Source organism: Alligator mississippiensis, chromosome 1 (genome assembly GCF_030867095.1).
Source record: "Alligator mississippiensis isolate rAllMis1 chromosome 1, rAllMis1, whole genome shotgun sequence".
Taxonomy (NCBI): Eukaryota; Metazoa; Chordata; order Crocodylia; family Alligatoridae; genus Alligator; species Alligator mississippiensis.
The window spans coordinates 68379947-68394226 of NC_081824.1; the positions used below are offsets into that span (position 1 = coordinate 68379947).

At 36.6% G+C, this 14280-nt stretch overlaps 1 protein-coding gene across 3 annotated transcripts in view; it reads right to left on the bottom strand.

Moving 5' to 3' along the window:
* Positions 1 to 5979: 5979 nt before the first annotated feature.
* PHIP (pleckstrin homology domain interacting protein) overlaps positions 5980 to 14280 on the bottom strand; it is a 166558-nt gene continuing 158257 nt past the window's right edge. For all 3 annotated transcript variants that reach the window (XM_059731372.1, XM_059731376.1, XM_019496868.2), the window contains one exon: positions 5980 to 12448. In XM_059731372.1, the coding sequence (XP_059587355.1) occupies positions 11805 to 12448 (644 nt within the window). In that variant the 3' untranslated portion in view covers positions 5980 to 11804. The remainder of the gene's footprint in view (positions 12449 to 14280) is intronic.

Sequence of the window (14280 nt, forward strand, 5' to 3'; positions counted from 1 at the left end):
GACTGTGTCAAAGGTTCTCTCAATGACAGTGACTATAAGGACTGCATTTTTGTTCATGTTTCTCTTGGATTTGTTACAATTACCTCCACTCTCCCAACTCCCTACAGATGCTGGGTGTTTTTCATCTAACAGGTGGAAGAGAGAGGTTGGAAAGATGTTGCGCATATTTATATATCCTGCCCTTTTGCCCCTCTTCTGTATAAAACACAACAAAGAAAATAGGGCAATTCTTCTGTTGCAAAGAACTTAAACAGCCCACAATGGATCAGGAACTCAGACTCAAATGGCACTCTCAACAATGCAAGGACTGAATTCAAATCCTGTTATGGATTCTTGATGTGAAAAAAAGCTAGTTATAACTTTTAAGGAATCTAAGGGCTGTTGGGTGAAAAAACTTGTGTTCATTGATTGGCAGTAGAAGGATAAAATTACTACCAGTCATACTAAAGTGGAGCTAATAAAACAATTGCTCTGTGGCCCTGCACATGTGGCTGGAAAGCAAGGCAGGAAATGTGCTGGCATGGGGAGATGCCCACTGGACCCAAAACTTGGGGCTACTTCCAAGGATTGGGCAGGGGGGAGGGCTGCAGTGGGGTGAGGGGACCGTCCCCCAGACACTGGAGCATGGGCAACCCCTGGTGTGGAACACATGCTGTACATTCAATTTAAGTATCATACAAACCAAACACAAAGATTAAATGTGAAAAACCTTTGTAGCTGGTCTGCCATTTTATTGTGCCATAAATTGGCTGAACGTGTGGCTTGTTATAAATTATGGTATCCTTGACACCATGGGACAACTGGTGCCACCATAGTCAAGGGGGACACATGCCCCCCACCAGCGACCAGTCAGCTACTGGGGGAACCTTGCCGGGGGGGGGGGGGGAGAAGGTGGTGTACCACAGTTGATTTCACCGACAGGGAAGTGGCTGCAGTGCTTCATCCGGTGCTCCCACTCTCTGGCCAGCACTCGCAGGGGGGACCCCCTCCCTTGCCTGTTGCCCAAGCACAGCCTGTGAGGCCTAAGCATACCTGTGCACACCCTGTGTGGTGGCAACGCTTAACATACTCATTATATCATGAATGAAACATCTGCCAGGGGCTTCATCGACCTTGCTCACAAAGAAGTCTGTCCTTGCGTAATTCCTCTCTGAAAAGATAGGCTTGTAGGACAAGAGTCCTTGATTTCCCACTCATACTGTAGAGTTATGACTTCATGAGGTTGTCAGCCCAAGTGTACTGCAGGTATGTTTATGTAGATGATGGAAGGGGAAGGTAGATTACCATCCTACCTACTGATATAAAACACAGTAATGGTGATATAAGGCTGGCCAGTGACATCTTAATAACGTACTGGTTTAGACAGAGACAAACTTTTGTAGGCAAGAGTACTTCAGATACATGGAATTCTCTAAAGTTCTTTGTCTCTTCTAAAACATCTGTTTCTGGCTACTATCACAGATGGTTTACTGAACTAGAAAGTTGACTAGTCAGCAATCTTGATCTTCCTATGTAGCATTTTTGCCCTTCCGGAGCCTTGTATAGAAACAACTAAGGATTTAGACTCCCATCTACATTTCTTTATAAAGGGGATTGATAGCAACTCCCCCAAGTGTGTGATGTATTCTGGATACAAAATGAGGTAAGCCTTTGCTTCTATAATCCAAAATGAAGGGATAACAAAAGGGAAAGACCAACAGAAGAGAGATGAGTTGGCTACAGGTGTCACAGAGGGTTGAGTTTATTTGACTATACATACCTTATCTTAAAAGTGAAAAAGGAATTTTAAGAATTGAGATATTAAAATTAATACAGCATCTCTTTAAATGGCTAGAATTATATTTTTAAATCATCCTTTACATTTTGGAGGATTCAGTGTTCAATATTCTTCTCAATGTTCAGAAAGGATTGTGGTCAGACCTCAGAGCTACAGTAACCAACATGCTTTGCCTACCCCTCCATTCTTTTTGACAGAGAAAATGTGAAGCTTTTATGTATACTGTGTTTTGTTATATACAATGAAGCATGTGCTTCTGCCTTTTTACGTGGCAACAATTGACCCCTTCTCTTTTTGTTCTTTCTTCCTGATGGACTAGGATACTGTTGTTCCTCACAACACTATTAGGATGTTTGGAGAAGAGATAGTAAACATCTGTTCCTGTACCTCATTTTCCATTGCCTGGTGAGGTTTGAAGGTGCTGAGAAATAGTCACAGATTCAGAAGTTTAGGGCTGGAAGGGACCTCGTGAGATGATCAGGCTCAGCCCCTCCCTGTTCTGGGCAGGAAAGACTGCTGGGGTCAAATAACCCAGCAAGGTATGAATCCAGTCTCCTTTTGAAAATCTCCAGGGTAGGTGCCTGCACCAGCCCCACTGGAAGTCAGTCAGATCTTAATCGCTAGGAACTTTTTAATGTTAAGACAACTTATTTGAACAACAAAAATCTGAGGTTATTGCCTTTAGTCTAATAAAATGGAACATTTCCTTTTGATTTCTGTTTCTTATTCCTGCATCAATAACTATGATAATAACAAATGAGCATTTAAAAGTCCTTTCACTACTGACAAATATTTTGGGAGCCAGTCAAATGAGACCAATCAGAAAAGAGAACACTGCTGCAGGTGCAGAAGAAACCAACTCTGCAAGCTGGGGGAAAGTCTCAATTCTTGACACATCTGGAGTCTGGAAATGTTGGCTGCTAAAAAAACTGGACTGGCTAGTGTGAACACTGGATAGTAGAACCTTCTCCTTGTAGAAAGCTAAACTGAAAACTAGGACTTTCCCAGCATTAGACCTCTGAGAAGCAAGAATTACATTACTTGAAGGGGTAGGCAGAAGCAGCTAGGAGATAAGACAGAAAAGCTGAGGGGAGCAAATTGTTCAAGCTGCCAAGTCATAGAGGTTGTAACCCATTATAATGCAACAAAAGATATGGATGTCCATTTGCCGTTGCTTTGTGCCACCATAAAAGTATGGTGGCACCAAGGTGACAAAACAATGTCCGTTTCCATTCTTCCTCCTTGCTTCTGACCAAGGAAGAGAACTGAAGGCAGCTTGTCTGGTTGTGACTACATTAAGTAGGTGCAGTCTAAAATCCTGCATCCTCGCTTTCTTTCTGGTGTTATCTAAAAATTTCAAAATATTACAGACTATAAATTCACAGCACAACCTTACACTCTGAAGTGAGCAACGTTAAGTCTGTTTGACAGATGGATAAAAATAAGTCAGTGAAAAGTCAAGCACAGAACCTTGGATTCCTGGCTTCCTGATCTATCCAGCCATACATAAATTTGTAAAACAAAAAATAAACAAGCACTTTATAAAGTCTTCAAGTTTAGCAGTAGAATTAATTTAGCATATTATCAAAATGCAAGGCAAACACCACAATAGCACATACTAATTATCTGTTACACTTTTAGTTTTCTGAACAAAAAGGTTCCACTGGACACTTGCTTTATTTTCACTCATGCTTCAGACAAACTGATTTTTAAAGGTATGGCCCTTTTGTCAATTTAACTCATTTCCCTGGAAACAGCAAATGGCATTCTTTCCTGTATATTTTAGCTGTGATTACAGGATTAGTTGTGCAAAATGTTTTTTTTTCCTCTGAAGCAGCACAAATAGATACTGCTTTGGGATACAAACGTATATTAAAAATTTTAAACATTTAACTTAGAGACCACCAACAGCAAGGATACCAGTCCAGACACTTACCTTATATCTCTCTTAAGAAGCTTTATGATTTGAGGTACATAAACTCCCTCTCCAGTTCCTGCCTATGTGTTTTTGTAATCAGAGACCACATTTCACAATGCCCAATAATACCAGATCAAATTTATTTTCTTTTCCTTAGACCCTGCCCAAAAGTATAGTCAGTTAGAGGAAAAGGTCCAAAGCAGATACCCCAAAAGCAAGCATACACCCATCTTCCACTCAGTCCCCTACCACTATAATAAATTAGGATGCCACAAATTGGCTTCTAATGAAGAAGTCACTAATATTTCCCTGCCACAAAAAGCTGCTGAGTCTTTTGGATAGGGCAAGATATGCATGTAAATATAAATAAATTTACTACTTGTTAGACACTATGGAAGTTTGGTTTATTTTTTAATAACCAAAGAACAAAATTGTCACCAAACCCAAATATACTGGGGAATTAAATTATAAGTATACTTTAAGCATAATGAACTTGGCAAACTAAGGGATGGATTACGAATGCAATAAATTTACAATACATGATACAATTGTGGAACTAGATTATATATTTTATTATCTAAAATTTAAATGATTATGTAGTAGAAAAAGCCAATGTGAAGTGGCTTAAAACATGCTAAAATAGTAAGCCTAAAACGTTCCTATTACATTTTAAAAGATGAAAAATATTTCAATGAGGTAATTAAAAAAAACAAACCCAAAACTGAGAAGAGTTACCCCAGAGGAGGAAAAACCCCTCCAAACGTATTTACCATGTAGAACCAAGTACCAGAAAATTTTGAAAGAAAATATTTTTACTAGGCAAGAGGGGGCCAAATTTCTGAAATACTTACTTACTGTGTTTGCAGTTCCAAGTGACCACAGTGGATATCCAGATATATTTACATATGTCTGCTTTTTTAAATGTTTTTTCTTCACTGTTCCTAAAAATTCTTAGGAATTTAAAGAAAATAGTGTTGTAAGTACACAAACCCTTTAATTACTACCTGCTAGATTGTGGGAACAATTCTTAGTTTCCATCCCCCTTGTCTCTGTCCTGCCTCCCCACCCCCACAAACATATGGAAGTTTCTTTAACAAACTTTGAGTACAAACATCAATTTCGGGGAAATCTTCTCCTTGATAACATCAGCAGGGATTTCATATCCATTAAAACTCATGCATACACTGCAATACAATCTCCTTCCCACCTCGCTCCCCCAAGTATAACATACTGACTGAAATAAGCATTTAAAAAAACAAAAAAGACATTCTCTTGCAATGGAACTTGTCATGAATCTCTGCAGCCACAGGATGCAGTAACATCTTAGAAATGTTTTAGTATGACAAAATCATCAGTGTAAATCAAGGAAGAAAATTTCACCTTCACAACATAGTTTAACAATGAAATTTGCTTTTATTGTGGCTATGAGGGTTGGTAATTCAGTGGTTTATTTGCTATATCAGGTGAGTAAATGTAGAGGAAAAAAAGGATATAGCTTCCTATAAAGGGTGAAACAAAGGGAAAGAAAAGCAGTGAGCAGGAGGGAAAAAAAAATAATCCACAGGGTGCTGTATTTGAAATATAAACAAACATTTTTTAGAACCATAAAAGAGAAATATGCAGGTAAAGCAATTCAAGGAATAAAAGAATTAGATTTTCAAACTGTTGTCTCTATTAAGTCTTTTTTGTAACCTCTTTTTGCACCTAACACAATCACAAAAGCTACTTCTCTCTATACACAGGGGTGTGGAGGCATCTATCTTGATGTATCTTTTTAGTCATCAGGAACTTTTCCAAAAACTGTAATTCTTGAGAAGCTGAGGTTTCCAAGGATCTTGGACATATTCCTGCTAAAAACAGATTAGACTAGTATGACTACTCTTTGGAATACAAATGTGACCCTGGGAGTACCTTCCCAGAACCTTTAAACTATAGAACTTCTCAGAGTCTGCATAGGAGTGAGCTAATGAAGCTGGGAGCAGGATGACCACAGTATCAGCAAACATCAGTGTCTTTGCTGTCAGCTGGATTCACAAGATTTAATGCCAAACTTGCCATGAAAGATGGTATAATTTAATCACTTCAGAGATAAAATGCTGCATGATCAACTGATAATAGCACTTTTAATAGCATCCTCTTGGAAAAAACATCCACAAAGTCAAATAAAGTTGATTTAAGACTTTCCTGAAACTAACAGACTCAATGCAATTTCCCCATTGATACAGGAGTCAACAGACCATTAGGTAGAATCAAAAAAATTAAAATAAATCACACTGTAGGGAGATTAGAAAAACATGTTTTCTATTTATTTAAAAATAAGTTTGTAGTTACTACATTGCAGTGACAGTAATTCTTACACATACATTCTAGTTTGTATAAAAGGATTCAAAGTATTATGCATCAAAACTAACATAGAAAGTGTCCACGTAACAGTAAAGAAATTCCCAATCAATATGTACAAAAAGAAAGGGCACTGTTATCCTGGTGAGATACCGCAGGTTATAACATGATAATCCAGATTTCTGGAAGAAAAAAAAGCCTTGATAAAGCTAAAGAATTATAGTTTTCAAACGGTTTGTTTCTCATTACATACAACAGATTATTCTGTTTTACATCATTCTGTACAAAATAAGCATTATTTTAATCTGAAAATGTGTCAGTTTCAAAAATTAACCCTTCTAGATCACTTCCTTAAAGTTCAGCTACATTCTACATGTCTAAACATTACATGACAGGATTTAAATAATTCACTCAAGATCTTTAACAAGTTGCCTGTCATTGTTTTGCAGTTCTAATATGGTCCAAAAATGTAACTTTGCAATCTGTCTCATCATTATTTCTGTAAATCAACGTGCACAATTGTAAGTTCAAAATTATATGTGTATGCCTTATATGCATGTGTACAAAGTAGGTGCTGAAATTTAACATTCTTTTCTACTCCCAATTTGTATGAGCTAATTCTTTGCCTTAAGGACAGAAATTCATAGTATAATACTACCCTACACTGTACTGTTTACACCATAATAAGTGAATTTCCTGATGTATTTATCTGCATTAAAAGGAGTTCCAAAGATCTACTCTTGCCATTACTACCCTCAAGGCCCACAGAGGATAATTTCTTCCAAACAATCAATCAAAGCTAGCTCCTGGAAGTTGTGTTTATTTACCTTGATTTTATTGCAAAATACATTCTCTCTGGGGTGCCTTGATGCTATGTAGCCTTCAAAACAAAAGCTTATTCTTCTCGTCTGGTATCCTTTTTAAGAAAATCTAACCTTCCTGAACTGGAGTGTTTTCCCCTTAAATACAGTGCAAGATTAAACAGCAAAAATGGCCCCTACACTACAATTACCATAAACACAAGAACCTAGAGGTTAACTTCAATTTAAAAGCTACCTGATTTTCCTCCCCAAACACAGAAAGTGTCACCAGACCTGTGTTCCTTATTTTAAAAGATCTGAAATTATATAAAGTGTCAATACCAGGCTTGTCATGTTAGAAATAATTTCAGACTTGGCCAAAGTATATGAAATTTAACATGCTATTTCTTCTGCATAGAAACAAAACACATTTATATACAATAATTTACAGCAGAAAACTAACAGCCCTTTTATCTGTTGATATTTAGGTCCCCTTGGAAACTGTTTATTTAGAAGAACTTTAGGGAAAGTAGACAAAAATATTTTATAAAATAATTTTACACATTTTTTTTGCCTTATTAGGTAGTAAAAAGTAACAGAGAAAATGAGCTTTTGTTTTTTCCAGATGAGGTTGGAGGGCCTCTTTCTGGGCTTTCACCAGTGTTAGAGTATTGTACTTAAACCTCTTTTGAACACTCAGCTAAAACAGTTTTAAACATGGTCTGACTAGGATATGGTCCTATATTGTTTGACCAGTAATATGTTGAACTATATTAGCTACATTCATGCTTAAAATAAGCTCACAGATTTAATAAAGATGGGCTAAGACTATCTACCATATATGAATCCTAAGGATTCTATCCCATTAAGTGTGATTCAGCAAACAGTATAATACATGCTTAGCTTTAAGCAAGTACTAAAGTGTTTACTGTATCAACGCTTAAAGTAAACGTGAGCAAGAGATTTAAATATAACTGCAGCAAGCCTACTAAATGAATGTACTGTTTTAGCTTACATAGTAGTTTTATAGATGGGAAAAGCCTCAGAAACAGGAAGTGAGAGTTGGTACTAGAAACATACATGTACAGCAATACAGTGCATAAGCTGTCTGCTACACTATTTTTTTTTATTTGTATAGATCTAATACATCCTACATGCTGCATGAGGATTCTTTACCAAATGAATGTTTTTACTTCTATTAATTCATTGTAATACTAAATTCAACCAACTCAATCTTACAACTCTAACAACAAACTGATCACACATGTACAAACTGAACGATCTGTACAAATATATGTATGCAAATATATATCAAAGCAGTCTAATCACAAGAGGAAGACATTTTCTGTCAAATTATGGTCACTGGTTAAAGCACAAAGAACCTTAGGTCAATACTGACACAATACTGAACAATATTGTGGTGAAGTTCCTCAAGTTCAATTCCTGGATAACAAAGTAGCAATGGAAAGGAGACTGGGTACACATTTACTCAGTATGTTGGCATAGGTACAATGATTGCCATTAAAGTAAACATTTAGAATATAATGTTATTTGGGAAACGGCAGTTTTCTCCTCTGTAGAGAATGCACTGATATTAGATACCTACCCACAGTGGAATAAATATTGACTTTAATGGCCACCAGCACAGAAAACAATTGAATATTCCCATATCAAAAGTCAAATATCAATGTATTTGAATGAATGGATGAAGCAGTGTTCATTGCTGACAGGTTTGTAAGATTATAGTTTGATTGTATATGAATAAAACATCTATGTAATAATATTTACAATGCATGTGAAACAAACACCAGCTGTAATTTCAATATCCCATTTGTGGATTATATGTTATGTACTTGAGATGGCATTATTCATAACATGCATGTAACTACATATTTTAAATTCTTTCAAAAGGTTGAACTACAATTTATTGCTCAAATTTAAAATCTTAAGACTTAGTTATCAAAAGCTCTTTTTCTGTGTTGATACAGTATTATGCAAATATTTCAAATAATACATTCTTCCAAACTAAAAGGACAAACAGTAAGATGCTGATGTTCCATAAATAAAATTTTTGCAACCTAGAGAAACTAAATTATAAAAATATATTTTTAAATAAATCTGTTATTACGTCTAATACATTTTAGTGTTCCTCTTATAAAAAACTGATCCAAAGCACTAATTTTATTTTAAAAGAAGAAAGTCAATGTTTCTAGAGGTGAACTTTTAAAAAAAATATAGGCTAAGGTCACAAGTATTTGTGGAAGGGGAACAATATCTATGTTCTGCAGATAAGGCCTTCTATTCTTACCCTTTTTAAGATGTATAGTTTCCCCACAATGTCATAGGAATACTTGTTATTCCATTCTCCAAAATTTACATACAGGTATTTTCTGTGTATAAATATCTACATAAACATGCCCCTTAGATTATTATTACAAATGGAGTAAATACAGAAGCTGAATTTTAGATATACTCTAATTTTTATATTACAATGCAGATAACATCAGGAAATTACACAGTTGAAACTGATTGCCTTCATCAGCAGTGAGCTGCTTAATATTAACTGTTACATTTAAAAAACTAAAAAGAATGTTACAAACTGTAAAAACTGCATTTTTAACTATACAACCATAGTTTTTCCACCATATCATATATTTAACTACTGCATTTTAACTGAAAAGAAAAAAAAATCTGTTAGAAAAAAATAAATATACATATGAATGAATATCAAACTAAAACCCTGTTCCCTAACTTCAGAATCAAAGTCAAACAGTCAGAATCTGGAAAATAGTTTGCTTAATTTCATATAAAGATGTGTAACGCAGATAAGTATATAAACCTATTCTAAGAATGCCAAATATATGTTATCAATTTTTTATTCATTATAGGTAAATAGATGATAAGCACGTTCTCTTCTCGGTGCCAAATATAAATCTGCTTGCTTAGACATTTCTTAAGATGACTTTGTTGTAACACAAAATAAAGAGCACAGGATTTGGCCCAGAATAAGTAAAGGTAATCTGTGCAAATATAAAGTTCTAATTCTGCAAACCCTTCCTTCGGCAGTTGCATTAAAAATTATTAGACTTGGCTTAAAAATGAAGAATTCTTGTAAAAGTAAGGTTTTTCAGGACTGGTTTCTAATTTTAAGCTTTTTTTTTTTTTTTAACTTTTATTCTTCTCCAAATCCAGACAACATAATTCTTTCACACTACCCCAAAATTCCAAAATAATATGTCATCTGAAAGTTTTGGTTGCATTTTTGTACCATACCAGATCTCAGAAAATATTACTAACTTTATACTTTTTTTTAAAACTGGACAATACTTTTTAAGCAATAGAAAATGGTATTAAAGTTTGTTTATAAGGTATAAAATAACTAAATGTACCATAAACAAATAAATAACTGCTTTTCTTTTCCATAGCAGTACATATAGTAATACATTCCCCTAAGTCATATAGTTATCATTTACAATAGACAACTTAATTTTACTAAGGATGCAAGAAATAATAGAATACAAGGCACAATCATTAAATGGAATTTTTCTTTAGGGTGTATATTGACTTATGTCAGCGTGATAAGTATACCGTAAAAAGTGCAGAAAAAACACAATGTGCAATGAGACCACTGTATAAAACATGATTGCATAAAAAGTGATTTGGCCTTTTTAACCTTTAATAATTGAAAATAACCAATCTTTTTCCTTAAAATTAAACTATAAAGTATGAGTTTAAAATTTTTTTTTTTAAATTCTCGTGCTATCTAAAAAATCCTGAAAAAAAGAATTTATACCTGGGTAATATCGTCTATGCACGTGCTTGTGTACATATCCATACACAAACACATGCACACACTTCTTTGCAAGTCATTTTTAGCCTATTAAACATGTCTAAAGTTGTAGAAATAATCTGGATCAGAAAGTAAACATCATAATCCCATAGTTTTCCTGTAATTTCTTGGAATCCTTTAACCAATTATAAATTTTGTCTAAAACATCTCTGTCAAAGAACCCCACCAGTGCATTATTGTTTACTAGTATAAGTACCAAAAAAGAATACATCTCAGAACAATTTATAACAACTTGCTATTTAGAACAATACACAGTCCTTATAATTGAAAACTGTATGCGGTACTGACACCAAAAAAAAAGGGGGGGGGGGGGGGGGGAAGAGAGAGACAGAGAAAGAGAGAGAAAAGGCTTTCCACTGCACTGATTTTCAGTCTTTGGCACAATAAACAGAGATTTAGTGATTGATACAAGAATCAAGGTCTGAAAAATTAGACATATTAGTCAAACTTTTTCCAATGTGGATATATATATATATATATATATTGTGATACATTTTCTCTCTGTTTGGCAGAACTTGGATAAACAACAGCCCACGCTATGCTTCTTTTGCAGCTGAATGTTCCATCACTACTGAAATTAAGCATTTTCAGATTAGCAAAGTTTGGTATTTCTGGAGTTGTCTTTAATTGAAATATAAATCTTAATTTACTGCCACTCTTTAGCAACATCTGCCTTCCTGGGAGACATGACTTCTACAATCAATAAAAATGTACCTTGCTTGGTCAAAAATAGAATTCTGTTATCAGTTTGTGGCATTAAAAGTTTTATCACTTTTTTAAATTACACAGAGATATTATGCAGTGCTCAAGATTACAGCAACTCATTTCTGTAAGTCAGTCAGAAATTGCTTATTTATAGATCTTCAATTATTCTTAGCCATGAACAAAATGACTGTTGAAATGCATAACCTATTATTTGGAGGGCAATAAATAGCAAAAGTTTAAAATATATATTTCTTTCAAAGAAGTGTTCTTTCAGTTTATTTTTTTGCTAATTTTTTCAAATCAGAACATATTCTTCTATTCCATAATAGCAGCAGGGAAGCAGAAGTCTTTGTTCTGCTCATTCCTTAACTGTACCTGCTTTACAGCACTCTAAAGTAAAGGGTCTGGTAAAAATTACCAACCAATCAAGTTGGCCTTTGCTTTTTCAGTCAACTTTCGGACTCTGCCTCTGCTAGATGTTCCAAAAGTTAAAGAGGTGTCTTCAAACAATAGCTGCCGTTGCTCTTCCTCAGAGTCATCTTCATTGTAAAAGGCTGTCCTCCTACCCTGGTTTCTAGTTCTCATGTGGGGTTCAGAATCTTTAAGTTCCTCAGACCGTTCTTCCTCTACAGGTTCATCTGTCTTTTTCCTCCTGCTTCTTGTCTGCATCTTAACATTTACAGGAACTAAAAGATCTGAGTCTGGTTGATGCAACTTCATCTTTCTTTTTGGTTTTCTACCCCCACGGCCTTTTTTTTGTAACAAGTCTTCCTTCACATTATTTTCAGAAAGAGAATTGCATGCGTTAGAAGCTGATGCTTCTTCTGTTGCATCTCTTGTGGTCTGGATTGTATTCTGCTCTGCATTCTTCTGGTCAACAATTTGTAGCTTTTTTGGTTTCCTGCCTCTTTTCTTGTGCACCACTTCACAGCTACTGGTATTAGTCTCTGCTTTCGGTTTCCGTCCAGGACCTCTCTTAACTGGAGGTTTTGAAGGCTGACTTCCATGTCCATTTACCTGAATGCTTCCTGATGCCAAAGCATTATTTTTGCAGTTTGCTGTAAAGGAATGACAACGTAAACAATATTTAAGTAACAGGCTTGCATGTACATTCTTCATCTGCATAATAGTTCCTAATCAAACTATTCTATTCCCCATTTTTACAATAATTCTCAAGAGGACAAACGATAACATGTTAAGGCCTAAGCATGTAACCAAAACCCAGCGGTGGGGTAGAAATGCTGTGGAATTCAGTACTTAAGTGGTGTGTTTCTCAAACTGGATTATATGGCAAACTTCTAGAGGGAAAGCAAGGACCCTGTCAAACTGGATGCTTATCTTGTTGGTATCCTATGACCCCAGCTGACTTCATGCCCTTCGGGTAGGGGGCTGGACTCGATGATCTTCCGAGGTCCCTTCCAGCCCTAATGTCTATGAAATCTATGAAACATTACTTACAGGTAGGGCCCTATTTAACTCGTGATTTTGGGGAAACCACAAAATCCACACTGTCTGCAAAACTAACTTAAAAAGAAAAAATTAAAAACAAATGCTGACTCCTCAGTGGAAGCCAGTAGTCTTCACTGCTTTGCAGCCTGCCCGGCAGGGGAAAGCCCCAGCTGGCAGGATGGCATGAAGGGCAGCCAGCAGCCAAGATAGCAACCCCCCCCCCCCCCCCCCAGTGCCGCTGCTAATCAGCAGCAAGGGGCAGAGCCACACGGAGGGCAGCCAAGCACTCAGCTGCCCCCTCATCTCTCCTCCCCACACAGGACCTCTCCGCCAATTAGTGGTGAGGGGTGGGGCTGCTGGGAAATGCCCATGAAATCAGCTTTCTGCTGCAATGAAGCCAAGAAAATTCCTTTGGGCATGAGTCAAGTAGATCCCTAGTTATATGACATGATTAAGGTGTTAATCATGCCATATACTATAACCATGCCACATTAAAACCAATTTATGATGTGATAATATAGCAAATGAGGCACAAAGATATTCCACATATAATTTATAACATCTTTGTGGCTTGTTTGCGCCTCAAATGTGGCACATCAGGGCCGGCCCATAACAAGATTCCAACATTCAGCTGCATGACAGGATCCATCACGGGGCAGCCTCAGGTTCCAGACACAGCCAGTGAGGCTAGATAAGAATGGGTCAGAGATGATTCAACAGCAGCAATATCTGGAACAGGCTGTGAAGAAAAATAATTGAAAGCCCAGGAGACCCCACACACATCACTTGGGAGACCATGAGAAGAGCTCTGCAGCCTAGGGTAGGTGGAAATGGAAGAGGACTGTGCTTATCAGAAGAATGACAGAGCTCTTTAATCAGCTTACTTATAAAACACAATTGAAGAGATGGGGCAAATTTAAGGAGGAAAGAGGATGATAGAATGGGGAGTTCTGGCTCTGCAATCAGTGTGTACGATGTGTGGAGCTGTGTTTGTGGTCACCAGAGGTTGCTATGTAGAATGGAGGTATTCTGTTTTCCAATGCTTTTGGCTTTGTTTGTGATCACATGGGGCCAGAAAGAAGTTTTTCTCTTCCTGTTGTTACAGGTGCTAGGGTAGATGTTGGATGTTGGCTATAACCAAGGCTGAGGATTTTGACTGGGTCTGCCAATGCTCCAGCTGGAATTTAAGCCCAGAGGTTCCTTGCTACACAATTTGCTATTCTGCTCAGGGTCTGACTGACCACCACATTTGATATGAGCAAAAAATTTTACTTCACAGTCCAATTGGCATGGACTATGGGGGCTGCTCTGCAGTGGGGGGAACAGTCCTCTTAACTAGATTTCTCAAGTGTATTTTATCTACTTCCTGACCTTGCAATGGCAGGAAGTCAATAGGGCCCTTTTTCCCTGCTTTACCTCTGGCAAATTAGGGTGTTTGAGC